Here is a 15,911-nt window from a genome sequence, read left to right on the forward strand (position 1 = left end):
ACTTAATATACCATTCACCCATTTGCAATACGTTATAATTTTTTTTCATAATTTTTTATCAAACCACTCATCTTAGTTCACGAACAGGCTGCATGTCCATTTGTTAAAAATGATGAAAAATCAATAGACAATTAACTTTGTATGGATAAGATAATAAAAGCACATAAAATCAACCTATTGCTATTGGTCAATTTACCCTACACAAACTTTGTAAAAGTCAAGGTTTGTGTAGGGTAAATTGACCAATAGCAGACACTCGTTTGATTAACTTAACTTGAGCGAAAATTTGAGAGATTTTCAGTTAACTCCTATTGGTAATCACCTTATCCATCTACTCTTTATCAGAACCACAAGAAACATTAATGAATTTCGTTCTAGTGTTAAGAGAAATTGAGTTAATCTAACGAGTGGTCCACTATCGGTTAATTTACCCTTATAATAATATTGAACAACCAAACGAAAAATTACTGTTCCGTAGAAAATGTTCACTACACGTTAGTGTTCACCGAAAACATCATTGTTCGCCAACTACAAATGATATTAAAAGTGGGATTCCTTGTGATATACTTCAAAGCTTGAAACGATGTTATAGCTGATTGATCATTGTTTATTTTGTGAAAAAAATAATATGTTCATGAGCATGATTAAATCGTTGGGAGATGGTGATCGGAACGAAGATATTGATTTTTCTGTGGTACTCTCGACTCCTGAGTAGCCGGTAACTGAGGCAATGACGTGTTGGATAGTTTTGATTTTGACTCTCGGTTACTCTGTTTCTGTGTCTCGAGTGAAATAGTTTGTTCTATTTCTTTTTGTCTGGTTATGTAATCCTCGAAGTACGAATGCATTGCAAGCCGTTCACATGACCATCGTTTTGCAGGATCTTTATCTAGACATTTCTGAAAAATATTTAATTCATTATCTATCTTACGCTATTTTGCCATTTAATGCCTAAATATGCGGCAAGACGATCTTATATACTTTTAAGTTTTTTTGGAGTTTCTCAGTCAATAATCTATTCAATAATTGAACAAACACATGAAGCAAATTACTTTAATCCATTCCAGGTAATGATAAAAGTTATGTTTTCAAGTTATTTCAAGTGGACTAATTTTTTCCCACAACATTTATTTGACATAGGTTTGTTATTTCATATAGGTAACTCCAAACTGAGTGATATTGAATTGAGAAAACTAGTAGCAACTCAGGTTTTAATTTTTGTCTTTATTCATTCTTGAGTCCATAAACTGTACTTAGTGTACAAAGATAAGTTTTCCGAAATAACTGATGGAATATAGATCGTTTTTTGGGGTTAATAACAATATACTCAAAGATTGTTACTTTAACATAAGCAAGTTAAAATGTAACATCCATCCTATATAGATGATGATAATATCCGTTCTCTATAGATGTTATTGATGTTTTCAAACCTAGAAAGATGGTCTGCGTCAGTTTGGCTCCTTTCTTTCGGTAACATTACCCTCTCTTTCTAAATAGTACGAATCCGTTCTCGTTTTTTAAAAAACTAAATTCTGGTATTTGTAATTTGTCGATGTGTCAACATCGTAATGATCATTTATTAAACATATGTAAACTAAAACTTGCATTTACAATGATTTAAAATTCTTTCGTCAATTTTATATGATAATACGATTACACTGGTCAACACAGGTGTGGCCGTAAGGCTCAAACTAGAAAAGAAGTAAAGATTATAGGTTTTTAGCCAATCCTTTTCCTAACTTTTTTTCAGAGACTTAAATGAGTTTTCCAGTAAACATGAAATTGAAGCGACGAACCCGGCAAGAAATTACTAAGTGACACTCTCGTGTAAGTTGAGGCATGTTTATATTAGCTAGAGGCACAAAATTTCACAGCAATGATTAAAAAACTACAATGTTTCTAGAACAGCTATTTCGAGCTCTAAGGCAGCATTTTTTCGCTTTTGTCGACCATGGATATATAACATGGTTAAAATGCCAAGCCAAACGGCGCGTAGAATAAATTTGTCCTAGAATAACTGTTTGGACTGAAACTTGTCGTAGGTGCGTTGGTACGTAGTGATTTTTGATTCCCATTATTTATGAAATGGCAGGCTTTTGATTTTTTTTGTTTTGTAAAATGAAATGATAAAACTAAAAAAACTAATATTTATTTGAAAAATTTTGCGTGCGTAGCAACAAAGCTTTAAAAAATTGATATCAATCTGATGAAAATTGAAAAAGTAACTCAACACCATAGAGAACAGACATTCTTGTTCATATTAAAAAAAATTAAAAATCATGTGTAAAAAATCGAATTAAAATACGTGTCTTGTAGTGCCCAGGATTGCCAATAACATTTTTGAGTAAACTAGGATAATGTTGAAAATAAATCTCGAAAAAAACTGGATCCCTATATAATGAAAGAAACAAAACTAATATGTGAGAATTTTATAAGACAAATCTTATTTACGCGCCTAAAATTTTGCTTGAGATGGGGTTTCTTTTAATTTTAATGAATCGAGTATCAATTTTACACATAAACATTATATACTACAGGCATGACAAGGCGCCTACAATCCCTTGTTATGCAGTATTCTTGCTCCAGGCCAGAATCATGAATATTCAATAATCTCGCGCCTAAGGCGTCGTACACAAATTACGTATCGCTATAAACTTAGATTTCAGACCCCTCCCCCCTAGGTAACGCTAAGTAACGTTCGATATGATTTTTCCCCTATAATTATGTAGCGCTGGCAGGGATGGTATTCTACGCGATTTTTCGGGACTCGTAAGTAATCTACGTAGAAAACTGTATTCTACGTTTTCTACGGTAAAAAACCACTTGCAAGTAGAAAATTCTCAAACACTCGAAAATTCATAGTATGAGTCATAAAATGCCATTCGCTGCGCTGATTAGGTGTATTTAAGTAACGGGAGAAATAATATAACAAAAACAAAGAAACACGAAGCAGCAAGAAAGTGTTTTTCCGGACTACTTTGTGATTATAATGAAACAATTAATGATAAAGAAACTCAAATAAGCAAACAAAGTTTTCATTTAAGCAGGTATTAGACTACGCATTTATTTGCTATTTTTGGTACGATTTTTATTTGCACAAAATAAAATCTGTATTGAAAAATAGCAATAATTTGCTTCGTCTAATACCTGCTTTAATAATTTCAATCGTAATTCACGGTTCAACAACATATTTGGTATCATCCAAAAGTGCTAATGAAAGCAAAATCGCATAATATACGTCACATACAAAACCAGTGCAACCGCAAAGGCGCATCCAAGGCCTGATTTCTACAGAACTTTGTTATCGCTGTCAAATCTCATGGTTCTCCTGGCATATATGAAAAACCCACCAGAAATTCCATGCAACTTTAAACGATTGCAGGAAAAATTCTCTACACGCTCGGGAAAAATAACTCTAAAATGAGTAAGATTTGACGCATTTTTGTAAAAAGTGGAACTGAGTAACTCCGTTGATACGCATAATTGAGAAACAAGGCGTTTTAAAAACTGAGTGATTGTTACACACTTTTTGGGTACTCATTTTTTGGGTTCTGAATTCCCACTTAATTTAATTTACAAATTTATATAAAGTTTCGAAGATAAAATTGAACATACCTGGGTTTGCTGTTTGTACTGGCTAGAAAGCCCTAGAATGTTTTGCAAACGGGAGGTATTTCTAATCCGAAAACTTATGAAACACATGAAAAACAAATTCAATCGATGGAGATTAAAAGCTACGATTTTAAATGTCAAATTCGTTCTCAATTCATACAAAATAATCATCACAATTGAAAAAAAATAATATTTTCAAACTTAAATTTTGTTTATTTTTCATATCATCCACCACAAAAATCTCTTTGCAGGTTTTCGTAGAATACTCGTTTTTGGTTAGGTATTCTACCAGAGGTGTTCTACGTAGAAAACTCGTCGAAAACTACATGAGGTTTTCTACATGACATTCCTGAGCGCTGGACAACCTGCCCCCCACCAAATTTGCAATTTTGAGCAAACATCACAGTTACATAACGGTCTCAACAACCCCCCCCCCCCCTATGTTGCAATAAGTAACGCAGACTCAACCCCCCTCCCCCCTTCATTCGTTACGTAATTTGTGTACAACGCCCAAGTCAGCTAAATTTGATTACAGATTTTACAGACTTCTAAACAGATAGCTTTATCCATTATTGGTCACTTTTCTTCTACATTGATTTTAATGATTTTGAAGTAGAATACTTCTCTCAGGATAGATAGATTACATAGGGATGTGAAATGAAAATCTAAAACCGGAAAAAGTGAAAAATATGTCTAATTTCAAATGCTAATAAACCGGTTAGTGTTCGATGGTTTTCCTTCGTTCTTGCAGCAATAGATTAAGAATAGAAGATAATTGTAATTTTATTATTCACACTATTGTACTATTGAAAATAGTCAAGCCTTGTCAAAACGAAAAATTCGACCTTTGATTGGTCGTTATATGATTGCTTCCCAAGCACGGTCGACAGAATCATATACCTTGCTATTTAAAACATGCTATTTGGCCTATATAAGAGCCTGTTTCAGCCGAAGCCGCTCAAAACAGTTCTAGACAGCGACAACAGCAGTCGTCCTCCCTTAGCAGCAGCACTAGCAGTGCAGTGGATACCAGCGATGGCGGAAAGCGGCCACAGCTGTTGCGTAGCAGTGGATAGCGCACTAGTTGCAGCGGATTCCAGCAACGATAGCAGCTGGGCCAGCTGATGCAGGGATAATGGATACCAATGGCAGCGTGTAGCGGCCACAACTGTGGCATGGCTATGGATAGCGAACTAGTTGCAGCGGATCGCAGCATCTGTAGCGGCTGATGCAGTGAGGCACTTTAGTGAAATGCACTCTGTGCGATAGTGGGCACTAGTAAATGCATTCAGTGAAAAGTTGACTCATTTTGACAACACGTGAGCCGTCTAGTTTTGAGTGTTATATCAGCATTTCATTGTTTACTTTATCACAAGGAATACTTTATTCGCCCTGTCAGTGATAACGCGAAGATGTGATCGGCATCTTATCCGATACTAAAATGAACAACAAATTGTCCTTTTCAGGATGAAATAAAAATTTGATTGAAGAGTTGATATTTTCTACTAAGTTAATTCACATTTTTAAATTTGTAAAAGTTATACATTTTACTTCATCTCCGGGTCTCAAAACGTACTGAATTATTTTTTCCTTTAGTCATGAGCACGACATCCGAAAAAATTTCATCTCAAAATTTGAAAATTGTCAAGCCTCAACCATGACAAGCAACTTACTATATTATTGAAAATTGTCAAAATTGTGAAATGCAAAATTCGATGGATCTGATTATTCAACGTTTATTTTCTAGAAAAAATGACGGACACGCAAGCAGCCGGGTTATCTTTCTTGTAAAAGTATTCTACTTCAACCTTGCGGTCGTGGCTTTGCACACAACCCTCCCGGTTATTTTTTTAAATCACGTTGTGCTCAGAAAATTGCACTCTTTCAGCTGATATATAAAAATCAGAAAACCATTTGAAACTTTAGGACCCAAATCCCTGCAAACTGATGCAAACTGCTCAGAATAGGTTCGAGGTGCTTGGAGAAGTATCCCTGAATTGGAAACTTTAATTGATTATTTTCAAAGTTTGCTAAATCACTTTTTCAATCTGAAAAAAAGTGCTGGCAGAGAAAAAGATTACGAACAAATTTGAGTGGGACACTGTAAATCAACGCTCGCGTTTCACAGGTACCTGCTATATTTCTTGTACTATTAGCACAGCCATGAAAACAATATCTAATCTGCACTTGACTAATAGGTACCATGACATAGATATCCCAGTTGGACATAGCTGCTTGTAATAAGGGATGGTTGGGTTTGACATATTTCCAACCCGTACACGACCCAAACACGTTTTTTTCGATTGAGAACCAAGTACGAAACCTGAACCCAACCCGTGGTCGGAAAATTAAGATTTATGGCCAAAATTATTATTTTGTTGTCAAATTGATAGTTTTCTACTGTAGATGATTTTGTCATATGAGAGAGTGTTGCAGTGACAAGAGGTTGTCCATAAATCACGTGAATTGAGGCATATCTTAGTTTTTTTTCGAAGCTATAATAACACGGCAGTGTATGCAAACGAATAATTATACTAATTTTACGTATTCTCAATGTGTTATGGAAAAAAAAAAAAAAAATTGGTGTGATATACGATTGATAAATTATCCAAAAATTCAAAATATACAGAAAAAATTAAAAACTTTTAATCATCTGATTCTTGAAGGGCACAAATAGGGCTCTCAGGTACACTATCAGAAGCTGTGCTTACACGTGCTTACATTTGATGTTTTTGAAGGTCAAAATTAGGAAAATTCTGAATATTTTCTACGTGGCATGCGGCAGGTTCAAATACTGAAATCAAATACTCTTCCGGTTTTAGGAAGCCAGTATAATAAGTTCTTCATCAATCATTAAGCAATCATACCATAACAACTTTAGAAGGATTTTATATATTCCAAAATGTTCAAAAAACTGTTTTCCTTCGTTTTTGAAAGACGTAACTTTGGAGGCGTTTTCCAACATGAACCGTTTTATATATCAAGATTTCATTGATAAATTTCGAAAATATAGATCAAAAACTACAAAATCGTGTGCTCAAAACTTCCTAGATATAAAATTCGCATCTTGGTAATTTTGGCCACTCCTCTTTATGGAAACCGTCTTATGTGCCGTACCCGAGATTGTAAACCCGAACCCGACATTTTGTTTGTGGGGTCGATTTAAAACACGAATTCGAGCATGACCAAATCATTCAATCTCGAAAAGTAAAATTTGTAATTCTTACAGTTGCATGATATAAGACAACATCATCTTATTATTATGCTTATTTGAAATAGTCGGGTTTCAGGTTTTTTAACCTATATCCGACCTGAACCCTAATTTGTATTCTTCGGTCAATTCCGACCCGAATTACAACATTTTTTTTCCACAAAACCCGAACCAGACCCGTACCTGACATCATGCTTGGTTTCACTCTTTTGCTCTTTGAATGCTCATTTGGCTGTATTTTGTCAAGGAGGCAGAGATGGGTCCTAAAGCTATGCCAGTTTTTATATATCATTAAAGAAAGGCGCGTTTTCTGAGCAAAACGAGATTTTTTAAAAATGTTTATCGTTTTCTTTCAATTTTTAAATGAAGAATAAAAAAACTGCTCGAAATGTCTCAAATGACAGTTCACCCATGTACGGTATATGGATGAACTGACATTTTTTTAAATCATGTTTTGTTCGGAAAATTGCATTCTTTGGCGTCAAATTATGTAACGCCAGAAACCTAGATTTCAGACCCCCTCCCCCCTATGTAATGATAAGTAACGTTAGATATGACTCCCCCCCCTAAAATTTCGTAACGCAGGACAGACCTGCCCCCCCTCCAAATTTCTAATTTTGAGCAAACATCACAGTTACGCAACGGTCTCAACTACCCCCCCCCCCCCCTCTATCCCCTATGTAACAATAAGTAACGCAGACTTAACCCCCCTCCCCACTCTTCATGCGTTGCGTAGTTTGTGTACGACGCCTTTCAGCTGATAAATAAAAATTAGAAAACCGTGTAAAGTTTTAGGTCCCAATTCGAACAAGTCATACAGTCATGGAGAAAATAATAAATACACTTGCAGTTTGGGTAATTTTCCATATTTTGGGCACAGATTTTAGTTGTTATATGATGTTATGTTACATCATTACGATCTGCAGACACTCTCTTTCAGAGAAGAACGGAGAAATAACTGGAATTTTTCTGTGTCGGTTATTCCGAAAATTCTCTGCGTGAGAGTTTCCTCTGAAAACCATCTTCAAGTTTTCAATGCTGTATGTTTAGGATCGTTACCCTCCAACGGAGAGGCATATTTTCTTTGGCATACGGAAGCATCAAAGCAAAGCCTTGGTGCTACATTCCGATTCGGAACTTGACCTTCTGTTTACTATACACAGACTTCGCAGCCAACTGTTAAGTGTACAGGACAATTGCGGGGCTAGCGCTACGATCCTACTGACACTAACAGTCTCTCCCGAGTCAAGACTCGAACCTACGACGACTGGCTTGTTAGGCCAGCATCGTACCTCGAGACCAGCTGGGGAAGCATCGGAAGCATCACGCTACTTAAAATATCTACATAGTCATTAGTATTCATAGTCACCGTTATAAAATGAATGGGTTCCACACCGGCATCAGAAAACAGCACCACACCATTTTGTGGTCACTTCCAAATTTGACTATTTTCTTGGTTAATTGTGCGTTGAAGGGAATATTTACCGGTCTTCCCACCAGCTGCTGACCGTTTGGACCAAAAAGGTTAAATTTCGACTCATCCTACCAAGACACGATGTGCCATTTAGTTGCCCCCTAGTCTAAGAACTTTTTAGAAAATTCAGTTCTTGCCAAAATGTGTCGCTTTTGAAGTAGAGTTAAGTTTCCTGTGTACCTAGGTGGTCGATTTTGCTTCCGTATGTCGAAAAAAATATGCCACTTTGCTGGATCTTTAGGCAGTATAACGATCCTAAACATACAGTATTGAAAACACGAAGATGATTTTCAAACGAAAATTAGATTATTAGTTTGGCCAGCGCAGTCTCCTAATTTAAATTCATTTAGAAATTCTATGGAAAATTGTGAAAGTCTGGGTTGCAAAGCATCATCTAAAAATGAAATAGACTTATGGAACGTTGTACAGGCAGCGTGAATTGCAAGCCCAGCTTCTACTCGTAAAATACTGGTGATAAACATACCACGAAGATTGAATATGGTTTTACAAAACAAAGGAGAAGCCACAACATATTGAAAGCGAGTTTTGTAACATAGAAGGTCACTTTGCTAACGATTTGTAGATAAACAAAGCTTATTTGGAATGCTTTGTATATATATTTCAATAGTGTATTTATTTTTTTCGCCACCTTAAAAAGCACTAACTCACGCAAAAAATTTTCGGAATCACCGAAACAGAAAAATTGCAGTTATTTCTCCGTTACTCTCTGAAAGAGAGTGTCTGCAAATCGTAATGATGTAACATAACATCATATAACAACTAAAATCAGTGCCCAAAATATGGAAAATTAACCACAACTGCGAGTGTATTTATTATTTTCTCCATGACTGTATATCAAGCACTTGTGGAGATACTCTATCTCTACAATTTGTCCAAATATTGTATTGTTGGAATTGCCATATGTACAGCATAAAAGTCAGGCCTAACTTGAAAAACCGGAAGAGCTGTAAATCACGTGAATTGAGGCATATCTTAGTTTTTTTCGAAGCTATAAAAACACGGCAGTGTATGCAAACGAATAACTATACTAATTTTACGTATTCTCAATGTGTTATGGAAAAAAAAATTGGTGTGATATACGATTGATAAATTACCCAAAAATTCAAAATATACAGAAAAAATGAAAAACTTTTAATCATCTGATTCTTGAAGGGCACAAATAGGGCTCTCAGGTACACTATCAGAAGCTGTGCTTACACGTGCTTACATTTGATGTTTTTGAAGGTCAAAATTATGAAAATTCTGAATATTTTCTACGTGGCATGCGGCAGGTTCAAATACTGAAATCAAATACTCTTCCGGTTTTAGGAAGCCAGTATAATAAGTTCTTAATCAATCATTAAGCAATCATACCATAACAACTTTAGAAGGATTTTATATATTCCAAAATGTTCAAAAAACTGTTTTCCTTCGTTTTTGAAAGACGTAACTTTGGAGGCGTTTTCCAACATGAACCGTTTTATATATCAAGATTTCATTGATAAATTTCCAAAATATAGATCAAAAACTACAAAATCGTGTGCTCAAAACTTCCTAGATATAAAATTCGCATCTTGGTAATTTTGGATCACCGAAACAGAAAAATTGCAGTTATTTCTCCGTTACTCTCTGAAAGAGAGTGTCTGCAAATCGTAATGATGTAACATAACATCATATAACAACTAAAATCAGTGCCCAAAATATGGAAAATTAACCAAAACTGCAAGTGTATTTATTATTTTCTCCATGACTGTATATCAAACACTTGTAGAGATACTCTATCTCTACAATTTGTCCAAATATTGTATTGTTGGAATTGCCATATGTACAGCATAAAAGTCAGGCCAAACTTGAAAAAACGGAAGAGCTGTTTTTTTGATAGCTACGAAAATAAAACAACTCTGGCTATGGAACTATAGTAATTACAAAATTACAATGTTCAGACAGATTGTAGAGACAGAGTTTCTCTACGAGTGCTTCATATATGAGCCGTTGCGGAACAGAGCAAATTTTTCAGGAGAAGCAATTTTCGAAAAATCTCGCATGTTAAACATAGAATTAACAGTTTCTTTGCGAAATTGGTGATTTTATCTCACCAATGTACATAGACCACTCTTACTCCATATATACACGGTGACAAAAAAGTCCGGTCACACTTTTTTGGGGTCGCCTGTATACATATATATATATATATATATATATATATATATATATATATATATATATATATATATATATATATATATATATATATATATATATATATATATATATATATATATATATATATATATATATATATATATATATATATATATTATATATATATTCATTCATTGGAAACCTCGGATCGTTTCGGAACAGAGTGGTCTGTGTACACAAACCTGGTAAATGAATAGAAAATGACGGTAACTCGTTTAAAATGGCTAGTGTCACACGTTATATGATACATATAGCATGACACATGTAAGATGTCACGTGTAACATTACATGTAAAACAACATGTTACATAATACATAATATTTCATATGTTACATTTTTCGTGTTACATCACGTGTAACATATTACATATCACGTGTGATCTGTACAGAACAAGTGACATGTTACTTATCTTATGTAATATGGTACATGTTACGTGTTACATTATAGTAATACACCGATGTATGTACATTGACCACTCTGTTCCGAAACAGAATGGCCATTCTGTTTCGGACGAAATTTCAACACGATATAAATCTGCTTTAAAGTTCGATTTTTCGAAATTTTCTTAATTCCCCAACTCCAGCTTCTTCGGTTTATGCAAAAAACTCATTTTCGAAAAAAAAATGGTCTTTAGACCACTCTGTTCCGCAACGGCTCATATGACTTGCTCGAATTTTGCATCCTTGACAAAGTATAGCCTAATGAGCATTCAAAGAGCAAAAGAGCGAAACCAAGCATGCATGACATTTTTGAAAACCATCGAACCCCAACCTGACGGTTTCTATAAAGCTCCCCTTCTGTTTGCGATTGGGTGCCCTAAAGCATATAGTATGCTCTTTGTAAACTGGACGCGGAGAAAACCCCTTAGTGAAACATGTAGTGAAGCAATCGTCAGATTGTTTCACGAAAACTCGAGGGATTTACAGAAAACTTCCATTAAGAATTATCTTATCCAGCCAACCTGCATCAGAATCAAAAGAAAACTCTATGAGTTTTGATTTAATGTTAAGAGATATGGAATTAATCTGACGAGTGGTAATCTGTAGGGAAGCGTTCCACTGTAGATTAATTTACCCTAACTAACTCTCTAAGTGTTTGCTTTACTTTCTCGTAATGAATGTAACAAGCGGCTCCATGCATGGTCGCTGAAGAGCCGTTCGAAAGAGTTTTTTGTCACCACTTTTTGGGTTTAAAAAAGTCAATGCAGGATCGTTAAATTTATTTTTTGAATTTTTTTTAAATAAAACATAAATTTTTCAGTAATCATAAAAATTAATCAAGAAACCTTTTCATGACAACTTTTCTCTAGCTTTTTTATTACTGAACGGTTATGGTCTCAGAGGCAGAAAACGTGGTATCTTGTCAAACATAAAAATCAAACACATTAAGCTGTCGAAATTTGCAATAAAATATTTCGTGTGACTGGCCATCTGTTCCTGTGGTTTGAAGAACAACATTGTCATCGCGAAAGGTTAACCAGGAAATTAATGTGCCTGAAAAAAGTCTGTTGCATCTCCTGAAGCAACACAGTTGTTTTGGTTGGGTTTTGCATCTTGCCATGCCTTGCCATGGAGTAGTAAGCCACGATGCTTTATAGAAATAGTACTGAGCTATCGTCAAGCAACCAAGTTTTAATATTTTGTTAAGAAGTCATACCAAGGGATTATGGAAATTCAGCGTAAAGAGGGATAAGTTGTGAAGGAGCCAACATCAGAAGACAGTATTATAAATAGATGAAATAATCTAGGTCATCAGACGAAGAAAAAAGATTCCATTAGTGTTTGCTAGTAATCAGAGTTTTTTAGCAGCTCTGCAAAAATACCCAACATTTCATTTAAAGCAATATTTTGATGTTATTTATAATCCTCAATGTTATAGTAAGCATCTCTTTGCTTCTTTGGGGGTGGGGTGCAACTTTACTATGTTTTATGTGCTATGTTTTTGGAAATTTCACTATGTTTTACTGCATGTTGTAGTAATAAGGTAGGTAATATTAGCAGGTTTAAAAAAAAATAAAAGTAATAAAAAATAAATACCTTCAAAAAATCCATCATCGACGGATTTGACAAAGTTCGAGGAGGCATTTTTGATTCCAGAGATTCAAGAGTCGGCGGAACTGGTAGCGTAATACCCTGAAAAATATTATATTATTAATCGTATATATTAATGCGAGTTTTCTTAACGCAGTTGACTTTCGTAGACTGGCCAAATTCAATATGATTATTTTGAAGAACGGGCACAGAGAGCAGCATCCGATTTCAGTCATTTTGAATTCCATGTGACTTGCGGTTTTCGAAAAATAGCCTATAACGTTCTAATTCCATTCAATAATAAAGTTCTCTAACAATGTATGATAACACGAGGTAGGAAATCAACAATAGACGTCAATTTGGAATGGTGATATCCGGTTTTTGAAAAAAAAAAAACAAAAACAAAAAAGGCCAAACACCATCCAATATAAATAATCCGAAACCAAAGATGGAGGCTGGAAAATGAATAAATACTTTGCCGGGACCAGGATGATGCTTAGAGGCCAGAAATCAACTATAGACGTCTTTAGAAATTCAATATGGTGACAAAAGTCAAATTCGAAGATCCGCGTCATTCAAAAATCCGCGTAAAGTAAACCACCAAGAAAGGCTTTAGAAAAAAAAAAAAAAACGGAGACGATTTACGACCAGTATTCGAAATTGTCCTCTTTGACGGTCGTTCCGCATCTTTCGGAGGGCGGAGGGTCTTTTTTAATTAGGTCTTTTACTAAATAAACACTTAGACGTTTTTGGTTCCCAACCCGCGTAAATTCGGGTGAAAAATTTTGGATTAGCGTGATTCCGCGTGAAATAAACGCGTTAGTTCAAAATCCACGTAAAAAAACGGTAATTCAAAAATCCGCGTAAAAAACCGCGTTAATTCGAAAATTCTCGTAAAAAACCTCGTAAAAAATTCACATAAAAACGTGTAAAAACCAGACTGTACATGAAAAAAAGTGAGATTTTTGAAATCAGTATCAAAAGATGACACTTCCGGAGTGCAAATCAAATTGGGGCGCAACTTATTTTTTTTTTTTTTCACACAACATTTATTTAACACGGCACAATACTTATTTATTCCGTCAAGCAAATGTAGACTACAGTTATAATAATACAATGTTTTCTTATATTCTATACATTATTTCCAGTAGTTAGTCGTTTTTTGATTTGATTTCTGCCCATAGTGATGTCGACATTTTCGCAGTGCTGATTATAAAGACGCATCATGCGATTTATTGGGCCATTTTTTGAGTAGTTATTTCTGTGAAAATTATGGCCGAAGCATTTTATAAAACCCAGCATACTATTTGCTTTGTTGATTATTGTGTTATAATGTTCTATGAATGTAAGTTTGAAGTCTAAGACTACGCCTAGGTCCCTTACGATTTTGCGTTTTTCTACTGGTTGGTTTCCTAAGAAAATGTCTGTTGGTGGTATTACTGTTTTTCTGCTGAAGGCTATTGAATTACATTTTTTAATGTTGAGTTGCAATAGACTTTTGTTGCACCAAGTGTAGAATAAATTAATTTCATTCTGGAATATTTCGAAGTCTTCTGCATTGATTATTTTTATAAAGAGCTTCATGTCGTCAGCATATACCAGCACATGTATTAATTTAAGAAGAAAGGAAATGTCATTCAAGTATAATATAAAAAGAAGAGGGCCCAGGTGAGAACCTTGAGGAACCGCGGAAGTTACTTCTATTGGGTTTGAAAAAGAATTTTGAAAGCGGACTATTTGTGTTCGTTTTGTTAAGTATGACTGCAGCCATTCCAAAAATGTTGTTCCCATTCCGTATTTTTCGAGCTTGAAGAGCAATAAAGGTATGTCGATTCTGTCAAATGCCTTGCTAAAGTCTGTATAAAGAGCTTTTAAGTGGTTGCCGATGTCCATTACAGTCAAAGTGAAAGTTATGAATTCCAAAAATTAGTGGTAGTTGATCGGCCTTTATAAAAGCCGTGTTGTTGAGTTGTAATTTGGTTTTTTACTTGCTGAAAGAAAGGCACCATTTGCATTAATTATTGATTCAAATAATTTTGGAATGCATGAAATAATGGTAATTCCACGATGGTTACGAATGTCACATTTAGCGCCAGATTTGAAAATTGGCGGAAACATATGAGGTTTTCCAGAGTTCTGAAAAAATTCCATTCTTCAAAGACATATTAAAGAGGTGTAGTAAAGGTGTAGATAGTACTTCTGCCAAGTTTTTGAGAAAAATTGGTGCTATTCTGTCAGGTCCAGGACTTTTCGTAGCGTCTAAATTTTTAAGTGTGTTCTGAATTTCGAATTCAGATATTTGATTGACAGATAAAGAATTTGAATATTCAGGAAAATACGAGAAATATTCGCGGTCGCGGTCTGTTTCTTCAAATGTGGTGTATATTTCCTGAAAAAAGTGGCAAAAAGACTACATTTTTAATTACTAGTATGTCCTACATTACTGTCAAGATGCATTCGTGATGGAAAGTTGTTACTTTTTAGTTTGGTTTTTACGTAATTGAAGAAGTTCTTAGGGCAAGACTTGATTTGATGTTCGATTTTACGGTTATGTTCTTCATGTGCTAATGGCTGCGTCAAGTTGACAGCAAATTTCTTGGTAATTTTGAAGATTTCCGCTATTGTTGTCTTTTTTGTATATTTTATGTGCTTTTTGTTTTCTATTTTTTAGGTTCTTCAATTGTGGATTAAACCACACTGGATAGTTGTTGATGTTCGTTCGTCTTCTTTTTTTTAGTGGTACATTTTCTGATATAATTTGATTAATTATTTCATAAAATTTTGATACTTCTTCGTTGACATTTCCTTCTTTACAAATCATACTACGCCAATTTAGTAGTCTACGTTTGACTTGTTCGAAGTCAGTTTTGCGGTATTCCGGTACATCCTCGGACTCGCAGTTGCTAGGGTACGAAGTGTTATTCATTACTATTGAATATTCAATTGCTGTGAGAAATGCTTCATTTTTCAATGCTGATTGAATGATGCATCTACATCTACACAGAATCTTCAGTGCAGTTTGTGAATAATAGGTCTAAATAAGCATTTTGTTTGTTTTTGACATGATTGATTTGATATAGACCGAGTTCTGATGATTTGCCAAAAAGATACTGCAGTGTTTTGTTTTCGCCTACGACTGGGAGTAAGATAGATTCATTTTCAATGTCTACAATAAAGTCTGCATTACGTTGGTTGAAGTCGCCATAGACATGCAGTTTTACTTCTGGTTTCATGATAGATTCTACAGTTTTGAAAAATAATTAATATGAATGTTTATGAGCATGTTCCGGTGGAAAGTACACGGAACAGAAGATATGTTCTTCGTCAGCAATAAGTGCTTTGGCCCATACGTGTTCAAATTCTTTATATTTGTCGGATATGA

General features: G+C 34.7%; 1 protein-coding gene across 4 annotated transcripts in view; it reads right to left on the reverse strand.

Moving 5' to 3' along the window:
* Positions 1 to 605: 605 nt before the first annotated feature.
* Positions 606 to 15,911, reverse strand: part of LOC129720243 (cyclin-dependent kinase-like 4) — a 240,501-nt gene continuing 225,195 nt past the window's right edge. For 2 of the 4 annotated variants that reach the window (XM_055671696.1, XM_055671702.1), the window contains 2 exons: positions 12,536 to 12,631; positions 607 to 899 (listed from right to left, as the gene is read on the reverse strand). In XM_055671696.1, coding sequence (XP_055527671.1) covers positions 645 to 899; positions 12,536 to 12,631 — 351 coding nt within the window. In that variant the 3' untranslated portion in view covers positions 607 to 644. Of the gene's footprint in view, positions 900 to 1,451; positions 1,692 to 12,535; positions 12,632 to 15,911 lie in introns of those variants that run through there. The other 2 variants (XM_055671710.1, XM_055671716.1) reach the window with 2 other exon arrangements.

This window comes from Wyeomyia smithii, chromosome 1 (assembly GCF_029784165.1).
Source record: "Wyeomyia smithii strain HCP4-BCI-WySm-NY-G18 chromosome 1, ASM2978416v1, whole genome shotgun sequence".
Classification (NCBI taxonomy): domain Eukaryota; kingdom Metazoa; phylum Arthropoda; class Insecta; order Diptera; family Culicidae; genus Wyeomyia; species Wyeomyia smithii.